Source organism: Salvelinus sp. IW2-2015, linkage group LG30 (genome assembly GCF_002910315.2).
Source record: "Salvelinus sp. IW2-2015 linkage group LG30, ASM291031v2, whole genome shotgun sequence".
NCBI lineage: Eukaryota > Metazoa > Chordata > Actinopteri > Salmoniformes > Salmonidae > Salvelinus > Salvelinus sp. IW2-2015.
The window spans coordinates 2,203,892-2,218,818 of NC_036869.1; the positions used below are offsets into that span (position 1 = coordinate 2,203,892).

Sequence of the window (14,927 nt, forward strand, 5' to 3'; positions counted from 1 at the left end):
CCCACTCCTCTTTCTATTCTAGTTAGAGTCAGTTTGCGCTGTTCTGTGAAGGGAGTAGTACACAGTGTTGTACAAGAGCTTCAGTTTCTTGGCAATTTCTCGCATGGAATAGCCTTCTTTTCTCAGAACAAGAATAGACTGACAAGTTTCAGAAGAAAGGTATTTTTGAGCCTGTAATCGAACCCACAAATGCTGATGCTCCAGATACTTAACTAGTCTAAAGAAGGCCAGTTTTATTGCTTCTTTAATCAGAACAACAGTTTTCAGCTGTGCTAACATAATTGCTAAATAGTTTTCTAGTGATTAATTAGCATTTTAAAATGATTAACTTGGATTAACTAACACAACGTGCCATTGGAACACAGGAGTCATGGTTGCTGAAAATGGGCCTCTGTACGCCTATGTAGATATTCCATAAAAAATCTGCCATTTCCAGCTACAACAGTCATTTACAACAATAACAATGTCTACACTGTATTTCGGATCAATTTGATGTTATTTTTATGGACAAAAAATGTGCTTTTCTTTCAAAAACAAGGACATTTCTAAGTGACCAAACTTATGAACGGTAGTGTAGATCTTTGTGTATAGACTGTCAGATGATCTTTGTGTATAGATTGTCAGATGATATTTGTGTATAGACTGTCAGATGATATTTGTGTATAGACAGTCAGATGATCTTTCTGTATAGACAAGTCAGATGATCTTTGTAATAGACTGTCAGATGATCTTGTTGTATAGACAGTCAGATGATCTTTGTGTATAGACTGTCAGATGTCTTGTGTATAGACTGTCAGATGATCTTTCTGTATAGACAGTCAGATGATCTTCTGTATAGACAGTCAGATGATCTTTCTGTATAGACAGTCAGATGATCTTTCTGTATAACAGTCAGATGATCTTCTGTATAGACTGTCAGATGATGTTTCTGTATAGACTGTCAGATGATCTTTTCTGTATGACAGTCAGATGATCTTCTGGTATAGACGTCAGATGATCTTTGTGTATAGACTGTCAGATGATCTTTGTGTATAGACTGTCAGATGATCTTTTGGTATAGACTGTCAGATGATCTTTTGTATAGACTGTCAGATGATCTTTGTGTAGACGTCAGATGATCTTTCTGTATAGACTGTCAGATGATCTTTGTATAGACAGTCAGATGATCTTTTGTATAGACGTCAGATGATCTTTGTGTATTAGATGTCAGATGATCTTTCTGTATAGACAGTCAGACGTGATCTTTCTGTATAGACAGTCAGATGATCTTTCTGTTATAGACGTCAGATGGATCGTTCTGTATAGACGTCAGATGATCTTTCTGTATGACTGTCAGATGATGTTTCTGTATAGACTGTCAGATGATCTTTTGTATAGACAGTCAGATGATCTTTCGTATAGACGTCAGATGATCTTTTTGTATAGACTGTCAGATGATCTTGTGTATGACTGTCAGATGATCTTTGTGTATAGACTGTCAGATGATCTTTGTGTATAGACTGTCAGATGATCTTTGTGTATAGACTGTCAGATGATCTTTCTGTATAGACTGTCAGATGATCTTTGTGTATAGACAGTCAGATGATCTTTCTGTATAGACTGTCAGATGATCTTTGTATATAGACTGAGAGTGAGTTGATGTCTGGGAGTAAACTGAGCTATCTGATCTCTGCTCTACTGAATATATAAACTCAGCCTAAAAAGAAACGTCTCTTTTTCAGGACCCTGTCTTTCAAAGATAATTCGTAAAAATCCAAATAACTTCACACATCTTCATTGTAAAGGGTTTAAACACTGTTTCCCATGCTTGTTCAATGAACCATAAACAATTAATGAACATGCACCTGTGGAACGGTCGTTAAGACACTAACAGCTTACAGATGGTAGGCAATTAAGGTCACAGTTATGAAAACTTAGGACACTAAAAATGCCTTTCTACTGACTCTGAAAAACACCACAAGAAAGATGCCCAGGGTCCCTGCTCATCTGCGTGAACGTGCCTTAGGCATGCTGCAAGGAGGCATAAGAACTGCAGATGTGGCCAGGGCAATAAACTGCCATGTCCATACTGTGAGATGCCTAAGACAGCGCTACAGGGAGACAGGACGGACAGCTGATCATTCTCGCAGTGTCAGGAGCGGGATCTCGGGAGCGGGATCGATTTGGAGGTGGAGGGTCCGTCATGGTGTCTCACAGCATCATCAGACTGAGCTTGTTGTCATTGCAGGCAATCTCAACGCTGTGCGTTACAGGGAAGACATCCTCCTCCCTCATGTGGTACACTTCCTGCAGGCTCATCCTGACATGACCCTCCAGCATGACAATGCCACCAGCCATACTGCTAGTTCTGTGCATGATTTCCTGCAAGACAGGAATGTCAGTGTTCGGCCATGGCCAGCGAAGAGCCCGGATCTCAATCCTATTGAGCACGTCTGGGACCTGTTGGATTGGAGGGTGAGGGCTAGGGCCATTCCCCCCCCAGAAATGTCTGGGAACTTGCAGGTACCTTGGTGGAAGAGTGGGGTAACATATCACAGCAAGAACTGGCAAATCTGGTGCAGTCCATGAGGAGGAGATGCACTACAGTACTTAATGCAGCTGGTGGCCACGCCAGATACAGACTGTTACTTTTGATTTCCCCCCCCCTTTGTTCAGGGACACATTATTCAATTTCTGTTAGTCACATGTCTGTGGAACTTGTTCATTTTATGTCTCAGTTGTTGAATCTTGTTATGTTCATACAAATATTTACACAATTTGTTGAAAATAAATGCAGTTGGGGCCTCCCGGGTGGCGCAGTAGTCTAGGGCACTGCATCGCAGCGCTAGCTGCGCCACCAGAGACTCTGGGTTCGCGCCCAGGCTCTGTCGCAGCCGGCCGCGATCGGGAGGTCCGTGGGGCGACGCACAATTCGCCTAGCGTCGTCCGGGTTAGGGAGGGTTTGGCCGGTAGGGATATCCTTGTCTCATCGCGCACCAGCGACTTCTGTGGCGGGCCGGGCGCAGTGCGCGCTAACCAAGGGAGCCAGGTGCACAGTGTTTCCTCCGACACATTGGTGCGGCTGGCTTCCGGGTTGGAGGCGCGCTGTGTTAAGAAGCAGTGCGGCTTGGTTGGGTTGTGTTTCGGAGGACGCATGGCTTTCGACCTTTGTCTCTCCCGAGCCCTTACGGGAGTTGTAGCGATGAGACAAGATAGTAATTACTAGCAATTGGATACCACGAAAATTGGGGAGAAAAGGGGGTAAAATGTATTAAAATAAAAAAATAAAAAATAAAAATAAAATAAACGCAGTTGACAGTGAGAGGACGTTTCTTTTTTTGCTGAGTTTATGTGTGTCACGACACAGCCAGGGCAGTGTCCTTGAATAAGCTGGTCACTCAATACCAGATACCAGCCCTGGTCAAAAGTAGTGCACTAAATAGGGAAATAGAATGTCATTTGGGATGTAACCCAAGCCAGTTATCAACCTGTTCATTATGTACCTAACACTTCCCCTACTGTACACTTTCTGTCTGTCTAAAGAACAGATTAAGTCAATTCAATAAGGCTTTGTAAACAGGAAATACGTGTGGGAACTAATTTAAGGGGATTATCTCAAACACTGTATTTGTGTATAGGACGTTGGACTTGTGGGAAAGAGAGATTTTATTCTCAACTGGGATCACCTGTATAAATCAAAGATAAATAAAGTGGGAGTATCCATCACACTCCTCTTCTCTCCTCTCATTTCCTCTTCTCTTCTCTCCTCTTTGTCTGCTCTTCTTTCCTCTCCTCTCATTTCCTCTCCTCTTCTCTCCTCTGCTCTCCTCTTCGTCTCCTCCTCTCCTCTCCTTCTCTCCTGTAACAGAGGAGTTCATCATTGCGGCCCAGAGGTTTGGTCAGGTGACTCCGATGGAGGTGGACATCCTGTTCCAACTGGCCGACCTCTCTGAGTCCCGGGGGTGAGTCACACACACCCCCCCCACACACACACATACACACACAGATGACAAGGCTAGGCCTAAAATAGATAGCCCTATTCAGTTTAATAGCTTAATTACAGTTGCGTTCAAGATACATAATTATGCAAAACAGATCATACATGATAAGCCCTCTCAACCTCAGTTTTAAATCATTGAATTCCAGCAATATTGAATGAAGCTTCATATTAGGGGAAACATTTTCCCACAGTCATTGATACTGCATAGTGTAGTCCATTCCTCTGATTGTATTTCCACATTAGCATGTACTGTTGTAGTTAATACTAGTTTTCAGTTTATTGGGTCTCAATAGCCTGTCCCATTAATCCATGTGGTTGTCATTGGATCACTGGAGCTCGTCATACCCGGTCGTTCTTCTTCCAAAATGTCTGCTTTCACTGCAGCCTGATCAAATGAGCCAGACATGACTCTTCTGAATCCCCTTTACTCAAATAAGCCTTCAAAACTCAGCATTTGTCTGAGGAAGAGGAGACACATACACAAGAGCATACACACACACAGGGGAAGGTGAGTCCACACGGAACGCCAGCGGTTCTTCTAACTGTACACGGCTCACGTTCCCATTTCTCTTGCTCCATAGGGTCGACCGGCGGCGTAGAGTGCCAGTAATTTGTGCCCTCTCTGAGCACCTGATTATTATTTCTGGGCAATGGGATACTTTAATAGTCTCCCCAGCCTCTGATTGGAGATGCAGGAGATAATTGTTCCCAATAATCGGAGGGGATTGAGCTGCGCCCAAATCTGGGAACGTCACAGAGATGTTATGTGGACGCTGGGGCGCATGCACAGAGTTGGAGAGGTCCCCGGAATCACGGACAAATGTTTTTGTTTTGTTTGGATGCAGCGAGGGAAAGAGAGAATGAGGGAGAGGGATGTAGTTGGTCATTGATATTGTTGAATATCAAGTATCGTTGAAAATCTTACCAAGGTCAGAAGGAAAAAGTCAGAAGCATTTAAATGGTAGAACCGTTTGAAACTTTTCCCTCTCTCCTCCTCTCTTCCAGCCGTGTTGGTCTGTTGGACATTGACAGGATTGCTCCACTAGAGGAAGGGGCCCTCCCATACAACCTGGTGGAGGTCCAGAGACAGGTAAAAAATGAGAGAAAGAAGGGAAAAATGAGAGAAGAGAAGACTTGCTGATGGTTTTAGCATCTTTTTCAGCTTCAGAGATATAGGCTGTGATTCAATTCAAAGCTCTATAGCGCCTTGGACTATAGCATCATTTTAAAGGTAATTTACAGTTGAGCCGACATGCGCAGCATTTGCCATGAATGCGATCTGTACAAATGCCTTTAAAAGGTGCATTGTCGTCTGTTTAGTGGCCTGCACTATAGAGCACCTTGGATTGAATCCCGGCCATAGTTATTCTCTAACTGTAGTCTAGAAACATGTCCTGTTAATGGTCACAGCCTTGAAGTTCACTGGTGATGTTGGGTTTTTCTATGATTACTTCCATTACTGAATATATATCAGCAATACACTAGGACAGACTTATCCAACATGAAACATAAGAAACTGAAGAAATGTTTTTATCTTTCTAAATCCCCACATACCAGTCCGATTTCCAGCCCACATGCTCTGTTTGTGTCAGATTCTCAAATGACAGCCATTGAACGAAATGCCAAGGAGAACACAACTTCTAAAAGTGTGTCTTTGATTGGATCTCTCCAGAGAAAGAAATACAATTAGATATCAGAAACCTCTCTATGACAGTATACTGTATCTTTGTCAAAAATGTTTTTAAACCCTGTTAATTTAAGACTAACTCCAGCTGTTTAAATAAGTTACAGTGCCTTCAAAAAGTATTCACACCCCTTGACTTTTTCCACATTTTGTTGTGTTACAAATTGGGATAAAAATTTACTTTGTTTTTGTAATTTTTTTAATGTACACAAAATGCTCTGTAATGTCAAAGTGTAAGAAAAATGCAAAAATAAAACACTAATATATCTTGATTAGATAAGTATTCAACCCTGTGAGTCAATACGTGTTAGAATCACCTTTGGCAGCGATTACAGCTGTGAGTCTTTTGGGTAAGTCTCTAAGGCCCCAATTGCTACCTGAGTTAAGCACACTTAAATGGAACGTTATTCCCTTTTTATGCAGTTTTCTCTCTATGCGTATTCTGACCTTGAACTTAAGCATGAGAATAGAATGCTATTCACCCACTTTGTTTAGGGTGGAGATCTCAGAAATGAAGGTTTGGCGGAGGTGTGTCTACAGATAAGCCATATTCTGACCGTGACTTAATTCCACCACCTTTACACGTGAGGAAACCATGAGAATAGTCGGGCGAACCTACCGGTTCCAAGTGGAAAAAGCATCTACTTCATTTTTTCAGATAGAAATAACAGAATTCTCCATGACCTATCATTTATAAATGAATAAAAGCTATTGATAAGAGCTAGGTAAATTATTAATCCGTTTGGGTAAATAATAAATACACAAACAATAGTTTTAGATGATTTTTTCTTATGATTCCTGGAGATGAATGTGAAACCAGCCATATGGAAGCAAACTGAAAATCATATCAACATGGCATGTATTGCAGCCCCTTTTCTACAGTGAAATAGTCTATAAATAGCTGTTCCGTTATTCAGAATTTTAATTGTGTACCCTCATAATTTTCCTGGATGAAATTAGGACACCCAAGCAATAGGCTTCTATAAGGCTGAAACAATTTGTAGCTTACATTTTGCATCATTCCATTCCGTTAACGTTTCTTTCCTCTGTTACGTCTGCTAATTTGGGATAATYTAGCCTACTTGAATCATTATGGAACTCAGACGACACGTAGCAGGTTAAACCTGGAGCCTGGCGCATGGTTCACGATGACTGGAGCGTTGTCATACAGTTCCATGATTAGTGAGGATTAGGGTAGATTCATAGAACTACTGTTCAACCCCTATTGTACATCCTTTTCCACCTTCCAATATTTCATGGTTTGAACTTGAATATGACAACTTTCAGAATGAATCAAACCACTGTATTTTTTATTCAGCAATATATTTTCTACGTAAAGGCTCTCCAAAACATTTTTTAAAATCATTCATAGGTACTTTCCTAGCCCTAAAATGTGCCTAAATAATCTAAAAGATTTTTAAATCTGCCAGTTGGTGCTGAAACTGAGATGAAGATGCATAGATGAGCTAACCCTATTTTCTGAACCCTTTCTCTCAATGTGTTCTATTGACTTTGTCGACCAAATTATAATTAAAGGTACACCTTATTTAAAGGGATGGCTTAAGATCAAGGTACTGAAAACCCTATATAATGAAAACTCCACGAGAAAATCTGTTGGCCAGTAAGTGGGAGGGTTTTCAATGGTTGAATTACATTTATTCAGCACGCGCAAGGTAACCTTGCCTGCAAAGCCCGTTATGCACCTGCATAAGGTAAGTCTGAATACCAACTACTAAGAAGTGCGTAGGAAAGGCATGCATAAGAAAGGCGTAATTTCCTGAATTGGAATCTGTCCCTGGAAGCTTTGCACACCTTGATTGTACAATATTTGGCCTGATTTGTTTTTTTAAGTCTTCAAGCTCTGTCAAGTTTGATGTAGATCATTGCTGGACAGCCATTTTCAAGTCTTGCCTAGATTTTCAAGATGATTTAATTTAAAACTGTAACTAGGCCACTCAGGAACATTCAATGTCGTCTTGGTAAGCAACTCCAGTGTACACTGAGTATACAAAACATTAAGAACACCTGGTCTTTCCATTACATAGACTGACCAGGTGAATCCAGGTGAAAGCTATGATCCCTTATTGATGTCTCTTGTTAAATCCACTTCAATCAGTGTAGATGAAGGTGAGGAGACAAAGAAGGATTTTAAAGCCTTGAGACATGGATTGTGTATTTGTGCCATTCATAGGGTTTTGTGAGACTTCATTGATGTCACTTGTTAAATGCACTTCAATCAGTGTAGATGAAGGGGAGGAGACAGGTTAAAGAAGGATTTTTAAGCCTTGAGACATGGATTGTGTATTTGTGCCATTCATAGGGTTTTGTTAGACTTCATTGATGTCACTTGTTAAATTCACTTCAATCAGTGTAGAGCAAGGGGAGAAGACAAGTTAAAGAAGGATTTTTAAGCATTGAGACATGGATTGTGTATTTGTGCCATTCATAAGTTTTGTTAGACTTCAGTGCGGCTTTTGACATTATCGATCATAGTCTGTTGCTGGAAAAACGTATGTGTTATGGCTTTACACCCCCTACTATAATGTGGATAAAGAGTTACCTGTCTAACTTTAATCTTTAATAAAATGTAATAAAATGGCGCAAGGAGAAATGGCAGCAGTTTAACGGGCGCCCAACCAATTGTGCTATTATGTTTTTTTCGCGTTATTTGTAACTTATTTTGTACATAATGTTTCTGCAACCGTATCTTACGGCAAAAAAGAGCTTCTGGATATCAGGACAGCGATCACTCACCGCACGCACAGGACATTCTCCAAACACCCGACAAGGCCAACATCCTAGTTATTTGCAAGAGGAAGAGACATAGGTACAGAGGACATAGAGCGGGGTGCCGTGTAAGGATCCGCAGAAGGCGAGTAGGAAAGCTGCCGTTACCGTCAATATTACTCGCCAACGTGCAATCATTGGACAATAAATTAGACGAGGTACGATCACAAATATCCTACCGATGGGACATCAAAAATTGTAATATCTTATGTTTCACGGAATCATGGCTGAATGATGACATGGATATTCAGCTAGCGGGATATACGCTGCACCGGCGGTCTGTGCATATTTGTAAACAACAGCTGGTGCACAAAATCTAAGGAATTCTCTAGATTTTGCTCGCCTGAAGTAGAGTATCTTGTGATAAAATGCAGACCACTCTATTTGCCTAGAGAGTTTTCAGCTATACTTTTCGTGGCTGTTTATTTACCACCACAAACGGGTGCTGTATAAGGAAATAAGCAAACAAGAAACCGCTAACCCAGAGGTGGCGCTCCTAGTGGCCGGAGACTTTAATGCAGGGAAACTTAAATAAGTTCCACTTAATTTCTATTAACATATTAAATGTGCAATCAGAGGGAAAAAAACTCTAGACCACCTGTACTCCACACACAGAGACGCGTACAAAGCTCTCCCTCGCCCTGCATTTGGCAAATTTGACCATAATTATATCCTCCTGATTCCTGCTTACAAGCAAAAATTAAAGCAGGAAGCCCCAGTGACTCGGTCTATAAAAAAGTGGTCAGGTGAAGCAGATGCTAAACTACAGGACTGTTTTGCTAGCACAGACTGGAATATGTTCTGGGATTCTCCCGATGGCATTGAGGATTACACCACATCAGTCACTGGCTTCATCAACAAGTGCATCGATGACGTCATCCCCACAATGACTGTACGTACATACCCCAAACAGAAGCCATGGATTACAGGTAACATTCGCACTGAGCTAAAGGGTAGAGCTGCCGCTTTCAAGGAGCGGGACTCTAACCCGGAAGCTTATAAGAAATCCCGCTATGCCCTCCGACGAACAATCAAACAGGCAAAGCGTCAATACAGGACTAAGATCGAATCGTACTACACCGGCTCTGATGCTCGTCGGATGTGGCAGCGCTTGCCAACTATTACAGACTACAAAGGGAAGCACAGCCGAGAGCTGCCTAGTGACACAAGCCTACCAGACGAGTTAAATAACTTCGATGCTCGCTTCGAGGCAAGTAACACTGAAACATGTATGAGAGCATCAGCTGTTCCGGACGACTGTGTGATCACGTTCTCCGCAGCCAATGTGAGTAAGACCTTTAAACAGGTCAACATTCACAAGGCTGCAGGTCCAGATGGATTACCAGGACGTGTACTCTGAGCATGCGCTGACCAACTGGCAAGTGTCTTCACTGACATTTTCAACCTCTCCCTGACCGAGTCTGTAATACCAAGATGTTTCAAGCAGACCACCATAGTCCCTGTCCCCAAGAACACTAAGGTAAGCTGCCTAAATGACTACCAACCCGTAGCACTCACGTCTGTAGCCATGAAATGCTTTGAAAGTCTGGACGTGGCTCACATCAACACTATTATCACAGAAACCCTAGACCCACTCCAATTTGCATACCACCCCAACAGATCCACAGATGATGCAATCTCTATTGCACTCCACACTGCCCTTGCACACCTGGACAAAAGGAACACCTATGTGAGAATGCTATTCATTGACTACAGCTCAGCGTTCAACACCATAGTGCCCTCAAAGCTCATCACTAAGCTAAGGACCTTGGGACTTAACACTTCCCTCTGCAACTACATCCTGGACTTACTGACGAGCCGCCCCCAGGTGGTAAGGGTAGGTAACAACACATCCGTTACGCTGATCCTCAACACGGGGGCCCCTCAGGGGTGCGTGCTCAGTCCCCTCCTGTACTCCCTGTTCACTCATGACTCCACGGCCAGGCACGACTCCAACACCATCATTAAGTTTGTCGATCACCGACAACATTGAGACAGCCTATAGGGAGGAGGTCAGAGACCTTACCGTGTGGTGCCAGGATAACAACCTCTCCCTCAACATGATCAAGACAAAMGAGGTGATTGTGGACTACAGGAAAAGGAGGACCTAGCACGCCCCCATTCTCATCAACGGGGCTGTTGTGGAGCAGGTTGAGAGCTTCAAGTTCATTGGTATCCACATCACTAACAAACTAACATGGTCCAAGCACATCAAGACAGTCACAACTGCTCGGCCTCTGACCGCAAGGCGCTACAGAGTGTAGTGCGTACGGCCCAGTACATCACCGGGGCCAAGCTTCCTGCCTTCCAGGACCTCTATACCAGGCGGTGTCAGAGGAAGGCCCTAAAAATTGTCAAAGACTCCAGCCACCCTAGTCATAGACTGTTCTCTCTGCTACCGCATAGCAAGCGGTACTGGAGTGCCAAGTCTAGGTCCAAGAGGGTTCTAAACAGCTTCTGCCCCCAAGCCATAAGACTCTTGACCATCTAATCAACTGGTTACCTAGTAACCAGTTGATTAGATTGATTAAATTGATTAGTTAGATTGATTAGATTGATTAGTCACTTTAATAACTCTACCTACATGTACATATTACCTCAATTACCTCGACACCGGTGCCCCCACACATTGACTCTGTACCCCCTGTATATAGCCCTGCTATTGTTATTTACTGCTGCTCTTTACATATTTGTTTTTCTTATCTCCTACTTTTTGGGGGGTATTTTCTTAAAACTGCATTGTTGGTTAAGGGCTTGTAAGTAAGCATTTCACTGTAAGGTCTACACCTGTTGTATTCAGCGCATGTGACACCTGTTTAGGTGTAGACCTATTTGATTTGATTTTGAACATAATCCAGGTAGAATCAGGAATTCCCCAGGGCAGCTGTCTAGGCCCCTTACTTAAAATATTTACTAACGACATGCCACTGGATTTGCGTAAAGCCATTGTGTCTATGTATGTGGATGACTCAACACTATACACGTCAGCTACTACAGCGACTAAAATGACTGCAACACTTAACAAAGCGCTGCAGTTAGTTTCAGAATGGGTGGCAAGGAATACGTTGGTCCTAAATATTTCAAAAACTAAAAGCATTGTATTTGGGACAAAGCATTCACTAAACTCTAAACCTGAACTAAATCTTGTAATGAATAATGTGGAAATTGAGCAAGTTGAGGTGACTACACTGTTCGGAGTAACCCTGGATTGTAAACTGTCATGGTCAAAACATATTCATACAAAAGTAGCTAAGATGGTGAGAAGTCTATCCACAATAAATCGCTGCTCTGCGTTCGTAACAGCACTATCAAGAAGGCAAGTCCTACAGGCCCTAGTTTTGTTGCAATTACCTGGACTACTGTTCAGTCGTGTGGTCAGGTGGCACAAAGAGGGACTTAGGAAAATTGCAATTGGCTCAGAACAGGGCAGCACGGTTGGCCCTTGGATGTACACAGAGAGCTAACATTAATAATATCCATGTCAATCTCTCCTGGCTCAAAGTGGAGGAGAGATTGACTTCATCACTACTTGTATTTGTAAGAGGTATTGACATGTTAAATTCACCGAGCTGTCTGTCTAAACTACTGGCACACAGCTCGGACACCCATGCATACCCCACAAGACATGCCACCAAATGTCTCTTCACAGCCCCCAAGTCCAGAACAGACTATGGGAGGCGCACAGTACTACCTAGAGCCATGCCTACTTGGAACACTAGGGTTAGGGTTAGGGTACAGCTTATGGAACAGCAGGGACTGTGAAGAGACACAAACACAGGCACAGATACATGCATACACACACGATAACATACGCACTATACACACACGTACACATGGATGGTGTGTTGTAGATATGTGGTAGTAGAGTAGGGGCTTTAGGGCACACACTTAATGTGTTGTGAAATTTGTTTTGTAATGTTTTTAAAATTGTATAAATCCCTTAATTTTGCTGGGCCCCAGGAAGAGTAGCTGCTGCCTTGGCAATAATAAATACAAATACAAATGGGCAAGACAAAAGATTTAAGTGTTTTGGAACAGGGTATGGTAGTAGGTGCCAGGCGCAACGGTTTGAGTGTATCAAGAACTGCAAAACTGCTGTTTATTCACGCTCAACAGTTTCCCGTGTGTATCAAGAATGGTCCACCACCCAAAGGACATCCAGCCAACTTGACACAACTGTGTGAAGCACTGGAATCAACCTGGGCCAGCATCCCTTTGGAACGCTTTCGAAAACTTGTAAAGTCCATGCTCTGGTCTGAGGGCAAAAGGGGGGTGGGCGTGCAACTCAATATTAGGAAGATGTTCTTAATGTTTGGTGTACTCAGTGTATATTTGGGCTTGAGTTTTAGGTTTTTGTCCTGCTGAAAGGTGAATTTGTCTCCCAGAGTCAATTGGAAAGCAGAAAACCAGGTTTTCCTCTAGGATTTTGCCTGTGCTTAGTTCTATTCCTGTTTCTTTTTATCCCCCCAAAAACTCCCTAGTCCTTGCCGATGACGAGTATATCCATAACATGATGCAGCCACCACCATCCTTGAAAATATGAAGAGTAGTACTCAGTGATTTGTTATATTGGATTTGCCCCAAACATAATGCTTTGTATTCAGGACAAAAAGTAAATGTATTTTCATTTTTTTTTGCAGTATTACTTTAGTGCCTAATTGCAGACAGGATGCATGTTTTGGAATATTTTTATTCTGTCAAAACTTTTCACTCTGTCATTTAGGTTAGTGTTGTGGAGTAACTATATGTACAATGTTGTTGATCCATCATCAGTTTTCTCCTATCACAGCCATTAAACTGTGTAACTGTCGTGGTGAAATCCCTGAGCAGTTTTCTTCCTCTCTGGCAACTGAGTTAGGAAGGATGCCTTTAACTTTGTAGTGACTGGGTGTATTGATACACCATCCAAAGCGTAATTAATAACTTCACCATGCTCAAAGATACATTCAGTTTCTGCTTTTTTAAATATTTACCCGTCTACCAATAGGTGACCTTCTTTGCGAGGCATTGGAAAACCTCCTTGGTCTTTGTGCTTGAATCTGTGCTTGAAATTCACTCCCTTGACTGAGGAACCTTAAAGATGATTGTATGTGTGGGGTACAGTAATGAGGCAGCCATTCAAAAATCATGTTAAACACTATTATTGCACACAGAGTGAGTCCATTCAACTTACAGTTGAAGTCAGAAGTTTACATACACTTAGGTTGGAATCATTAAAACTCGTTTTTCAACCACTCCACAAATTTCTTGTTAACAAACTATAGTTTGGCAAGTCGGTTAGGACATCTACTTTGTGCATGACACAAGTAATTGTTCCAACAATTGTTTACAAACAGATTATTTCACTTATATTTCACTGTATCACAATTCCAGTGGGTCAGAAGTTTACATACACTAAGTTGACTGTGCCGTTAAACAGCTTGGAAAATTTCCAAAAATTATGTCATGGCTTTACAAGCTTCTGATAGGCTAATTGACATAATTTGAGTCAATTGGAGGTGTACCTGTGGATGCATTTCAAGGCCTACCTTCAAACTCAGTGCCTCTTTGCTTGACATCATGGGAAAATCAAAAGAAATCAGCCTAGACCTCAGAAAAAAATTGTAGACCTCCACAAGTCTGGTTCATCCTTGGGAGCAATTTCCAAATGCCTGAAGGTACCACTTTCATTTGTACAAACAAAAGTATAATAACCATGGGACCACGCAGCCGTCATACCGCTCAGGATGGGGACGCGTTCTGTCTCCTAGAGATGAACGTACTTTGGTGCGATAAGTGCAAATCAATCCCAGAACAACAGCAAAGGATCGTGTGAAGATGCTGGAGGAAACAGGTACAAAAGTATCTATATCCACAGTAAAACGAGTCCTATATCGACATAACCTGAAAGGCCACTCAGCAAGGAAGAAGCCACTGCTCCAAAACCGCCATAAAAAAACCAGACTACGGGTTGCAACTGCACATGGGGACAAAGATCGTACTTTTTGGAGAAATGTCCTCTGGTCTGATGAAACAAAAATAGAACTGTTTGGCCATAATGACCATCGTTATGTTTGGAGGAAAAAGGGGGTGGCTTGCAAGCCAAAGAACACCATCCCAACCATGAAGCACGGGGGTGGCAGCATCATGTTGTGGGGGTGTTTTGCTGCAGGAGGGACTAGTGCACTTCACAAATAGATGGCATCACGAGGAAGGAAAATGATGTGGACATATTGAAGCAGCATCTCAAGACATCAGTCAGGAAGTTAAAGCTTGGTCGCAAATGGGTTTACCAAATGGACAATGACCCCAAGCATACTTCCAAAATTGTGGCAAAATGGCTTAAGGACAACAAAGTCAAGGTATTGGAGTGGCCATCACAATGCCCTGACCTTAATCCCATAGAAAATATGTGTGCAGAACTGAAAAAGCGTGTGCGAGCAAGGAGGCCTACAAACCTGACTCAGTTACACCAGCTCTGTCAGGAGGAATGGGCCA

At 42.4% G+C, this 14,927-nt stretch overlaps 1 protein-coding gene across 1 annotated transcript in view; it reads left to right on the plus strand.

The window, feature by feature from the left end:
- Positions 1–14,927, plus strand: part of LOC111954893 (electrogenic aspartate/glutamate antiporter SLC25A13, mitochondrial) — a 92,072-nt gene that overhangs the window by 30,685 nt on the left and 46,460 nt on the right. The window contains 2 exon segments of the mRNA XM_023974812.2: positions 3,848–3,941; positions 4,985–5,069. Of these exon segments, the coding sequence (XP_023830580.2) occupies positions 3,848–3,941; positions 4,985–5,069 (179 nt within the window).